General features: G+C 37.3%; 1 protein-coding gene across 1 annotated transcript in view; it reads left to right on the top strand.

Annotated features, from left to right (window-relative positions):
* The window catches only part of GAS2 (growth arrest specific 2), a gene marked incomplete at its 5' end in the record, with an annotated part of 78,580 nt that extends 69,904 nt beyond the window's left edge, over nt 1–8,676 (top strand). Inside the window, one exon of the mRNA XM_019627122.1 lies at nt 7,261–8,676. Within this exon, the coding sequence (XP_019482667.1) occupies nt 7,261–7,479 (219 nt within the window). The remainder of the gene's footprint in view (nt 1–7,260) is intronic.
* Nucleotides 8,677–12,815: the final 4,139 nt, after the last annotated feature.

Below are 12,815 nucleotides of genomic sequence, written 5' to 3'. Positions count from 1 at the left end.
TCTCTCTCTCTCTCTCTCTCTCCTGCTCTCCCAGAATCTGGTCACAGACTTGTGTTGAGAATGAGTCATATTCCTCAGGTGGGCTGGGGCTAAAAATGGCTGAGAAACACTTTAGAGAACCACTAACGGGTTTTCAAGCAAGGCAGTGGCATGATCAGATTTTCCTTTTAGAAAGAGCTCTGCCACTGGGGTGGAGGGTGGATTAGTCCAGTGTGAGGGATGATGAGGACGCCCTGCTGGACCGCTTTCACATCCTCGGGGTCTAGTGACATTGGCGTTCAGAGCACTGGACAGATGCTCCCGCTTCCCTCTGTGTTCAAGGTCACCAACACAAGATCTGAACCAGAATGAAACCATTTGTCAGTGTTGTCCTGAGAAGGTGGTGACACCTGAAGCATTTCATAGGAATTAGGGTTTAGGACAGAGGTAAACATTCAAGCAGATCAATGCTGGGGAATTAACAAAATAAAGCTATCACACATGAACATGAAGCATTTAACTTTAAATTCTGCTCATCTAAAAGACATTTCCTGTTAGTCATTGTTTATTTTTATTAGTTGTGTTTTTGTTTTGTTGCTTGTATAATATAGCTCTACACAGCTGGATCACTTTAAAAATACATTACCAATAATAAATCCATAAAAATTTCCAGCTCTTCTATGTAACCACTTTTTCCCCATTGATTAAAACCTATGCTTTTCTGTAATCTACGTAAATATTGGCTGTGACTTGTCAACAAAAAGTGAGTGGATATATTTTTTTCTAAAGACTAATTTTCACAAAGAGGAAGAAAAAGACATACTTTTTCTTGCTTAAAGCTCTTAATACCTATGTAATACCTATGTACCTATGTATAATGTGACTCCAGTCTGTCTCTCCAAGCTACATAACTAGAGAGGGAAAAAAAAAATCTCCTTTCTGAAATCCTGTTATCACATGTCATAAGAACCAGAGTACTGGACCCTCAGATGCCTCAGTGACTTCAAGATTTATAGGGAGCTATTGATTAATTATTTCTAATTAAAAAAATTCCATTATGTTCTAAGTTGATGTGGGAAAATTAACATAGCCTTTCAACCCTTTTTTTTTCTTCTTCTTAGAACTAACTATCTGGATGAGCTACAGAACTTATTGGTTTTTTACATTATAATGTTAGGAAAATAAGATTGAAAGTTGGTATTAGAAAGCAACCTTTAGGAAAACACGTCGTAGCCTAAAAAATGTGCACTGAATCCAGTAAGACACAGCATTAATCTGACATGTTTTAAACCACTGCTGGACCAATATATTAAGTGATTCACCCACCTTTAAGTATTGGATTCATTTTAGAATAATAATGTTTGGAATAGTACAGCTCAACAGTAAGTCCATGTACTGGACTGGGAATAGAGGAGATGTGATTTCTGGCCTGGCTCTGGGGAACCCCGTCGGTGACCCTCTCTCTGCCTGTCTGGACATCTGTGAAATGAGATTATTGCCAGTGGCCTCCATGGTTTTTGTTTTTAATCCTCTTTGTTTCAACAAGGCATATTTGTAGATTACCTAGCACGTGTCCTTTAATATTATGACTCTATGTCATCTAAGAAATGTTATGTTTTGCTGACACATTAGGAAGAGGCCTCCTATGAAAACAACATATAATTCAGTGTTATTATAGGACAAAAGTCATAAAAAAATGTCTGATAAGACTGGCAGTGCTTCTTTCTACTGAAAGAAATTACTGAAACACAGAAACATAATTTTGAAGAGTACTGATTTTTTACTCTGGGCAAAAAATGTATGTCACTTGTAGTCGTCAAAACAGAAGATGTTTGCAATGTTTGTAACAGCCCAGATCTGCTTATAAGCTGCATTAGGGCCATTGGGAGAAACACTGAAAGGTTTTCGTTTTTGTTTTTTTTCCCCTTCTGCCTTGAGAGATGTTGCTGTCTGTAGAGAGTCCTTTTCCCATTGTTAGGATCACAGGGCCACAGTGAGGAATGAGGCTGATGGTAAAAAACAGTAATATCCAAAATAGGCCTACCATGAAAAAACCACTGCTTTGCAAGAAACCGTGGCGAAGATTTGTAGCAATTCTTAGTTTTCTTTACTGGAAAATAAATACAGCTAACAACAGCATAGAAAATCAGTATTAAATACTCAATTAACATGTGCAGTGATGCTACCTGTTATCTTTTGGAATAGAAAACACAAAATTGTTCAACATTGTGAAGCATCAAAAATAAAGGAGCTGTAAGATGTACACTGAACAGAGAACAAAGCCCCGTCCTACTTATGCCAGCAGATACCGGACGAGAAATATATGCTATCCTGTTACCTGTACTTGACACATGTTTATTTCTGAAATACTTAGGACCACTAAAGGACAATCTTCTGAAATTAAATTCAGTGTTTAGTTAGGGTTTATTAGAACACAACATGCTCATTTTACATGAGCATTTAATTTGCTTAAGCTGCTTATTACTATTTCTGACATCGATGACCCCCTGCCTGTGCTAAATTATCATTAGTATTTTAATTAAAGCAGATATGAAAATCCAAATCTAGGAACTTTACAAAATAAGTGGGTGTGGTATAATGGAAAAAAGAATGCTTGTTCCAGTTCTGTCTCTGATTTGTTGTGTGATCTTGTGCAAGTTGTTTAAGAGCATCAGTTATTCTAAGAACATTGTTTTTCTATCTAGGAGTAATACTGTTAACGATATAGGTTAGGCAATGTAAGTAGAGCTTGTGAAAGTATACACAAAATGGAGTAACAGAAGTAGAATTGACATTGTCTTGAGCTCCCATATGTGAGATTCCAGAAAAGAGAAATACGTCATCACTCTCTTCAGAGAGCTTACACATTATTAAAAGGGGCATACTGGTGAATTAGCAATTACAATACAGTGGAAGGAGAGAAACAATAAAATCGTTTGTATACCACACAGCATACAGCAAGGAAGCATTCACTTACCCGATGAGGGGTATGATCGTGGAAGGTTTTTCAGGTGGAGGTGATGTTTGAATTGGGGGAAGGTTTGTGGACCTGCTAAGTAGGGAGGGCAAAACAGAAAGGACATTCCACAATTAGGGGCAAATGTGAAAAATGTGCAAAAACAGAGTATGTTTTCTGGGAATATAGAACTAAAAGAATTCATGAACTCCAGAGCTCAGAAAAGGGCAGTTGAGGCCTGCAGAGCTGGTCTTCGAGAATAATATACAGAGGGTGCCAAAAAAATGTATACACATTTTAAGAAAGGGGAAAAAAAACTGTATTAAAATTGTAATACTCAATATATACCAATAACAACAGATGAATGCAAGTCATGTATATACATTTTTTTTTTGGCACCCCGGTATGTACATAAGGGAAACTGAATCTCAGCCTACAGGAGGGAGGGAGCTAGTGAAAATATTTAGTCAGGAGACAAACTTTGATTTTAAGGAATTCCTTTTGGTGCTAGTTTACTAAATGGATCAGAGAAGGCAAGGCTAGAGGCAATGGGACCTTTACAGCAGCCTGGGGACAAGATGAGGCACTGAATGAAATAACAGAAATGATAACAAAGACCCTGAGAAACATTTAGGAGGGAAATGAATGCTTTTGGTATCTGACTAGTTAGAGATAATGCCCATTCCATCGGCCTTACTAGGAAAGGATTGTGAGGCTTTCCAGTGGAAGGTGACGGACTGGTATGTCTTGGCATTTGGAAGTTTGAGGAAGAGGCAAGGGCTAGAGTTACAATTGGGGAGATAAAAGTAGATGGTGGTGAAAACCATGAGGTTTCAAATAGAGAGTGGTTAGAGTAACAAAAGCAGTAAGAGAAAGGACAGAATCCTTCAGAATCCTTCACAATAGCAAAACTTAAGAATAGGTGGAAGAAATAGAACCTATGAAGGAGTCAGAGAAAGAACAATCAGATAGGTACCAGGAGATCTAGAACAGAGTCCTGTCACAGAGAATAAGGGAGTAGGGAGTTTCAAGGAAGAAATGGTCAATTCTATCAGATAGCTTACCTGAGTGATCAAAAATGATAAGGATTAAGGACCACCCATTGGAGTTGATAATTCTAGAAGCCATCTGGTTCCCTTTCCCTATGCGGCCAGTTAATAGATGAGGGCAGACAGTGAATAGGAAGTTAGACGTGAAGACGCTCCCATGTATAAGACGCACCTTAATTTTTGGGCCCAAAATTTGAAAAAAAAAATGTATTACATAAAGTTATTGAACTCAAGTTTTATTCATCATAAAATTCATACAACTCCTCATCACTTGCAGGAAATGCAAGTAAAAAAATCAGAACCACAGTATAAGACGCACCCAGTTTTTAGACCCCAAATTTTTCGAAAAAGGGTGCGTCTTATACATGAGGAAATATGGCATAAGGGCGAGGTGTGAGAACAGAGTAGACTGGAATGGAAGGAAAAGAGTTTTGCTTTGCCCGAGAGTGGGAGAGGCTTGGGTATGCTTATTTCCTGAAGGTGACGGACCACTATACAATAAATTGGAGAGAGAGACGGGATGTTCAATGCAGCAAGGTTTTGCATGAGTGGTAATGGGAATAAGGGAACAGGGGGAGGAATTGACCTTAGAAAGACTTCTTTTTGTGATGAGAAAAATGGGGAAAAGGGCAAATGTAGAATGAATTAAAATAGACATTGGAGGTGCCAAGCGAGAGGAAGCCAGGCCTGATAAAGGTGAAGTCTGTAGACTGATGAGGTTGGAGATGGGTAGTGTGTTTGGGAATAATAGAGGAATAGGAAATGGAGCTAATTAAACAAAACGGATCAATTAATTGCAGTTGGCCTAACGTCACTAATCCTGGGGATGGAAAGAGTTCTTCCAGCAGAGCAGAGCAGGTCGCCCTCGTTTGGAAGGAAGATTATATACTTGGTTCAAGATTGGAGTTTTGTAGGGCAAGCACTGCCGAGGGGAGGGAGGCAAAAGTTGAGAATAATTTGGTGTATAGCTGGTTGATTTGCTTTTAGGTTAAACAGTAGGGGTTTTGTTTATGGAAATGAAGGTAGGTGTTAAATTTTTTCTTGAGACCAAGCACATATTTAGGAAAGGCACGGAATTTACATCTCTACAGTCAGAGCTGTAAATCCCAATAGCCCTGATACCTTAATCCCATGCTTGAAGCTGCTGCTCAGTTTGTCCACTGGCTTTCTTAGCAAATAGGTTGCTGGTTAGCTATAGGAGGGATATGGATGAGGAGTTGGGCAGAAATTTAATTCCTGTGTTATGCAAATTCAGTATGACTCTGTTTCATGTTGGATCCACTTTGCATGGTGCTATGGAGTCATTAAAGAATCTGCAAGCAGAGTTTGTGCTTAAATGATTGTATACTCCAGGTGGAAAAACATTTCTTTCATTGTTTTCCAGAGTTAACTAATTGTTTAAAATCTTGTCTGACTGGTGGCTCTTTCTGGTGGAAATAGCCTCCCAGTCAAGTGAACTTCGTCATTCTTCCAGAAGCATACATACCGATGATGTTCGGAGACAATTCTTCAATGCAATTTGCAGGGCTGAGAGGTGCCCGGACTTCCACAACAACAGACAAAAACACTCCCTGGAACAGTGAGGGGAAGGGTCAATGTACTATCTGACACTGGCCTTTGTTCAGTAATTCCATGTTTTGGAAGCAGGAAGTAGATGCACACACACAGGAACTTGTGGGAATAGGCCAGTGAAATTATAAAAGCGCTGATGGATTTTATAAGGAGGAACTGCACTGTTATGGGAAAAGCACTAAACTGGGAGTCAGAAAATCTGGGTCCTTTTCCTAGAAAATCATATAAAAGATCTGGGCCTCCACATCTTCATCTAAGAGAACACAAACATGGTACCACTGACAGGACTGGGGGAGGCAAGCTGAATCCTGACTGCTTTTATTTATGGGTACCCATTGAGATCTTGTTTAATGAATAGATTCTGATGCTAAAATAAGTTTAAAGTCTTCTGGCTAGAAGGTGTTTCCTAAGCACTTCTCTGTTTTAAAATTCTAATACTCTAAATGAGAATAAACAGTAGTTGCATTTAATTCTCATGAATCTAATAGTTTTAATTATTGATATTTGGCACATTTGTATTACTTTGCACAATATTTGATTTGGAAAACTGTTTCGTGTCAACTACATGATTCAGGACTTCTCAGTGTGAGTCCATGGATGGATTTCGGGGAGTCTGTGAAACCCCTAAACACACATGCAAGATTGTGTGGATATACAGGCATACAGAGGTTCCAAAACTTTCATCAGCTTCTCAACAAGCAAAGGAAGGCAGTGACAGCACAAGCCATCCTCCACTCGATGGGAGTCAAAAACATCCAGATCTCAAGCTGACACAGAGTGAGAAGAATTAAAATATATTTGACAGACTCTGCAATGGAAACAACTTGCCAAATCCCCTTCTGAAGATTACACTGCCAGTATGTCTTCATAATATTGTGGGCAGGTGAGAGGGTCAGTGGGGTCTTCGGTGAGGGGGCAACATTCCCTTAATTTTACATTTTGGGATATTTGAAAGAAGGCATCATCAAATTCCTGGGCTCTCCAATACCAAACCGCCACATCTCTGACTTGTTTTGACCAGATAGGAAGAACCATATATTCTTCACTTTTTCAATCTGTAGCCTTTGTTAACCTGGAGCTCTACATGGCTCATGGGCCTAAAGGTAAGTTTTCTTAAAAAGGTGTATTCTAAAGTAATTAGGAAGGATAAGAATAAAGGAAAACAAAGATGTCTGGCCATTCAATAACCTCTTGCTTTGGAAGACTTCATGTTTTCTGAGTGCATTTTCAATTCTATTTTGTATCAAGGTTTTGTGTGATTATTAGCATTATATTTAATAGCAGGCATTTCCATGGTCTCTTAAGTCCTGGTTCAGAGGGGAATAACCTGGTGGGGAGAACAAAGCACTGATACGAGACAGTAGGCAGCAAACGGGGACAGAGCTGAGTCTGTCATGGACTATCAGGCGTCAGAGAGAAGTCTCCTGACACACTGAGCCAAGCCAGGGGTTGGACATAGACTCTGATTCACATAGCAGGGCAAAGCCAGCTTCTGGGATGCGAACCCGTGATCTACTGGCATGGAAAAAAAAAAACAACAAAGCTTCTTTCACAAACTATATGCTAACTCATACACTGCACCAAGCAGAAAAACAACAGGGCATGAAGAAGACAGGAAATAGTAACGAGACTAGAACTGCAAGTCGATGTGAGATACTGTTAGAATTCTCATAATTGAAAACTTTTGCTCTCCTCTCATTTCAGATGCTGCACAACAAACACGTCATGGTCCGTGTGGGAGGAGGATGGGAAACTTTCGCGGGGTATTTGTTGAAACACGACCCCTGCCGGATGCTGCAGATCTCCCGTGTGGATGGCAAAACGTCCCCCGTCCAGAGCAAATCTCCAACCCTTAAGGACATGAACCCGGATAATTACCTGGTGGTCTCTGCCAATTACAAGGCTAAGAAGGAGATTAAATGAAACTAGTTGGTCACTGCGAGGGGACTCTCATAATGGCCTGTATCCACTTCTCCAGTGTAGTCAGTTTAGTTCACATGCTTTGAAAATTACTTTGGAAAAAGGTGTGACAGAAAAATGTCATCATATTGACAAACGTTCAAAGAGTAGCACTATTTATTTTAACGCTTCTGTAGAAAAGGAACAATTAAAAGAAATTCTGCATTCAGATTTCAATTAGACAAATTGTAGGCAAATTATTATTTCTCAATATGTGAACATAGGATTTAGCACACAATTAGTATATTAGAAATACAATTCTAGCTAGAGATAAAAACTGTTATTAGAAGAAAATATTTAGCATTTGCAGATAAGAAAACAGAAAGTGCCTGCTTTATGTCTACAGAGTGAAAGCACCCCAGACATTTTATAATTGCAGGATTTTTAAGCTGATTTTTAAAAAGTGACAATTAGTGTGATAATGTGCTACTAAAAGTATCCAACAGCACTATAAATAAGTACAGAGAATTCACAACAGTAATACTTTCCTGGAAAGTCTACTTCAGAAAAGTTTACATTCACTTGCAAGATTGCCTTAAAGTTATCCCTTATCTATGACCAAATATCTGGGGTACTTTTGGAAGTTTTCAGTACACCCCTTAGGGAATTGCTTATGAATTATTCTACACCTTCCTAAGAACACGGCTGTGTTGAGACTGATTTAGTGTAATTCACACACATAAGGTGACTTACATTTATACAGAGGGTGCCAAAAAAATGCATACACATTTTAAGAAATGAAAAAAACTATATTAAAATTGTAATACAATGAATGACGCCAGCATTCATTTGATTAACGCCATATTTTGAGTGAACGTCATACTACACATTGCCACCAGAATTCAACTTCAAAGTAATGCATAGATTACATCTCTTAAATGTGTACATTTTTTTGGCACCCCTGGTATTTTGACAGAGTAAATTGTACAGTCAAATGTTCATTGACTTCATGTTATTTTAAAGCATTTTCTTATTAAAATATACCTTTAGTTAATCCTACTTTGCTATGCTGTCTAGTAAAGTAAATTCACTGTAGCTGATAATGTTACAGACTTATGTATACCCCTGTATACCTAGGACAGAGCTGTTTTGTACCAATAAACAGCAAAATATTGTCCTCACTGATTCAAGAATTAAAAAGACAAATTTAAAAAATTTTTATCTGTCTCTGTATCAATGCTTTATTCTGAAACACAAATAATCTTCAAATGGCATCTTTCCCTGAGAATTATAGGGAGAGTCAAATTATGGTTACCTAGTATTTCTTTACTTTGGGCAGCTGAATAGTGGTAGTGTGTGTTCTCCTAAGTGGAGAGTGTAGATTTTATCATAGGTAGTCCCTTAAGTGCTACCTTAACAAGTACAGGCAGAGTTAATTTGTTATTTCCTCGCTCTTCAACAGCAACATTCACTTTTCTTGCTCCAAAATATCAGGGAGTAAGTATCTCAATTTGTCACATGACTAATTTAGTCAAAGTATACACAATCTATTAATTGAGAAGTGTTTAAACAACAGGTATAGTGTAATTGGGTGGTGCTCGAAGTGCTGATAATCATTCTGGGGGAAAAATTTGTAGGAAATAAAATCACCTTGGAAGAGTGAGTAATTGTAATATTGTAAAATATAGCTATGGAGTGATTTGATTTTTATGTTACTACACTAATATTAACACTGCATTTCTCTTTATAGTATCAACAATATTTCCATCAAAACTTTCTCCTGTGCTCATTAAGTTTTCCCCGGAAACATATTTATATATTTACATTTTTTTGTTATTTTTCAATTACTGTTGATATTCAGTATTATATTATTGGGTTGTTGGAAAAGTCATGACACATTTTTGCAACGAAAAACATAGAAAATACATCATGACTTTTCCGACAACCCAATCGTTTCAGGTGTACAGCATAGTGTTTAAACATTTATATAACTTACAAAGTGATTCCCCTGATTAGTACCCACTTGACACCATAGTTATGACCATATTATTGACTATATTCCCTATGCTGTACTTTACATTCCTGTGACTAGTTTGTAACTGTCAATTTGTACTTCTTAATCCCTTCACCTTTTTCACCCAGCCACCCAAGTGCCCTCCCATCTGGCAACCATCAGTTTGTTCTCGTATCTATGAGTCTGTTTCTGCTTTGTTTGATCATTTTTGTTTTTTAGATTCCACATATAAATGAGATCATATGGTGTTTGTCTTTCTCTGACTTATTTCACTTAGCATAATATCCTCTAGGTCCATTCATGTTGTTGCAAATGGTAAGATTTCATTCTTTTTTATGGCCAAGTAATATTCCTTTGTATATATGTACCACTTCTTTATCCAGTTGTTTATTGATGGACACTTAGGTTGCTTCCATAGCTTGGCTAGTGTAAATAAGGCTGCAATGATGCTAAGATGCATACGTCTTTTAAAATTAGTGTTTTGGATTTCTTCAGATAAATACCCAGAAGTGAGATTGCTGAGTCATATGGTAGTTCTATTTTTAATTTTTTGAGATACCTCCATACTATTTTCCATGGTGGCTGCACCAATCTGCAATCCCACCAACAGTGCACGAGGGTTCCCTTTTCTCCACATCCTCACCAACATTTGTTGTTTGTTGATTAGTTGATAATAGCCATTCTAACAGGTGTGAGGTTATATCTCATTGTGATTTTAATTTGTATTTCTCTGATGATTAGTGACATTGAGTATCTTCTCACATGTCTATTGGCCATGTGTATGTCCTTTTCAGAGAAATGTCGATTCAGATCCTCTGCCCATGTTTTAATCAGATTGTTTGTCTTTTCAGTGTTAAATTGTATGAGTTCTTTATATAGTTTGGATATTAACCCTTTATCAGATGTGTCATTAGGAAATATCTTCCCCATTCAGTATGTCTTTTCATTTTGTTGGTTTCCTTTGCTGTGCAAAACCTTTTTAGTTGGTTGTAGTCCCATTTATTTTTCTTTTGTTTCCCTTGGCTGAGGTGACATATCCAAAAAAATGTTACTGAGAGCGGTATCAGAGTGTTTACTGCCTATGTTTTCTTCTAGTTTTATAGTTTTGTGTCTTGCATGTAAGTCTTTAAGCCCATTTTGAGTTTATTCTTGTATATCGTTTAACAATGTGGTTTGGTTTAATTTTTTTGCATGTATCTGTACAGTTTTCCCAACATCATTTATTGAATAGACTGTATTTACACCCATTGTATATTCTTGCCTCCTTTGTCATAGATTAAATTACTATAAAGGCATCTCTATTCGGTTCGATTGATCTATATGTCTGTTTTTATGTCAGTACCATGCTGCTTTGATTACTGTAGCCTTGTAGTGTAGTTTGATATTAGGTAATGTGATATTTCCAACTTTGTTCTTCATTCTCAAGATTGCTGGGGTATTTAGTCTTTTGTGGTTCCATATAAATTTTAGGAGTATTTGTTTTAGTTCTGTTGAAAAAGGCCATTTATATTTTGATAGGGATTGCATTGAATCTACAGATTGCTTTGGGTAGTATGGGCATTTTAACAATGTTAATTCTTCCTATCTACGAGCATGGTATATGCTCCTATTTATATTTGTTTTCTTAAATTTCTTTCTTCAATGTCTTTCAATTTTCCAAGTAAAGGTCTTTTACCTCCTTGGTTTAATTTATTCCTAGGTATTTTTTTGATGCAGTTGTAAATGGATTGTTTTCTTAATTTCTCTTTCTGACAGCTTGTTATTGGTGTATAAAAAGCAACTGACTTCTGAATATTAATTTTGTATCCTGCTACTTTACTGAATTCATGTATCAGTTCTAATAGATTTTTGGCAAACTCTTTAGGGTTCTCTCTCTATAGTATCATATCATCTGCTATTTCTATCTTTAGTAATTAAAATTAGTTTCATTAATTTGGTTTTAAAAATGTCTAGGTTAACAAAAACAGTATAAATCTCATTTTATTAGTTTTCATTTCTGATGTAACAAATTACCAGAAATTCAACGGCTTAAAAACACAAATTTATTATGCTATAGTGCTGCAGGTCAGAAGTGTGAGATGGTCCTCTCACAGGGCTAACAGCAAGACATCAGCAGGGCTGTGTTCCTTTCTGAGGAGTCTAGGAGAGAATGTTTCTTTACCTTTTCCACCTGGTAGACGCTGCTTGATTTCCTTGACTTACGTCCTCCTTCTATCTTCAAGGCCAGCTATAGAGTATCTCATTTCTTTGTCTGACCACAGGTTGGAAAAGTTCTCTGCTTTTAAGGATCCATATGATTAGATTGGGTCTACCTATAACCCACCTATAATTGGGTCAAGTATAATCTCATTTTAAGATCAACTGAAACATCTCTGCAAATACCTTTTGCCATGTACTGTAACACATTCCCAGGTTCCAGGGACGTGAACATCTTTTTGGCAGAGCGGCATTATTTCTGCCTATACCACATCTATGATGGTTATTGAGGTGTCACTAAGAAGATGGTGACAATTTGCACTGGTGTCTAGCTGCTAGCAGAACGGCCATGAGCCGGGGATATGGAAACACATGACCGATGGAGATGGTTTTTACTCACTGACTCCTCAGTGAGAATTACTGTGTTCTGTTGGCACAGCTGTTTGGGCTATTATAAATCTTGCAGCTCCATATAAATTTTAGGATCATCTTATCAATTTCTCTGAAAAAGCTCGCTGGGATTTTTGCATTACATTTATTGGTCAGTTTGAGACTGCCATCTTGAGACTATTGAGTCTCCCAATTCATGAACATGCCATGTCTCACTTTTATTTTTCTAATTTCAGCAGTTTTATAGTTTTAAGTTCAGATCTTTTAGTTCTTTTTTTTTCCTAAGTATTGTATTCTATTTGGTGATACTGTGATTGGAATCATCTTAACTTTGTTCATTGCTTTCACTTAGGAATAGAATTGACTCATTGATTTGATATTCTGCAAACTTGCAAAACTCAATTGAGTTCTACAAATTTTTGTGCAGCTACTTAAGAATTTTGTACATATGAGACACTTGGTACATTTTTTTAAAACTTTTAAGTCTGATCTCTGAATCAAAGAGATGTAGAATGAGAAAAGGGCTCCTTAGGCATTAGACAGAGCGACAGGTTTATTCTAACTCCTGGACTTGTGACTTATGTGATGAAATAGATTTCGAAGAAATAGCCTAGAGACAGCATTTCTGAAGAAAACTAATTAGTTGCATGTGAGATGTTTGAAGCACTTGCAAAAGATGGCTCAAGCATGTTTTTATGACTGGAGGACATTAGCTCGAAAATCCACACAAGTACGGTGCTATAAAAAGATAATGAGATTC

Source organism: Hipposideros armiger, unplaced genomic scaffold, assembly GCF_001890085.2.
Source record: "Hipposideros armiger isolate ML-2016 unplaced genomic scaffold, ASM189008v1 scaffold_711, whole genome shotgun sequence".
In the NCBI taxonomy this organism is placed as follows: domain Eukaryota; kingdom Metazoa; phylum Chordata; class Mammalia; order Chiroptera; family Hipposideridae; genus Hipposideros; species Hipposideros armiger.
This window is presented reverse-complemented; position numbering and strand designations above follow the sequence as displayed.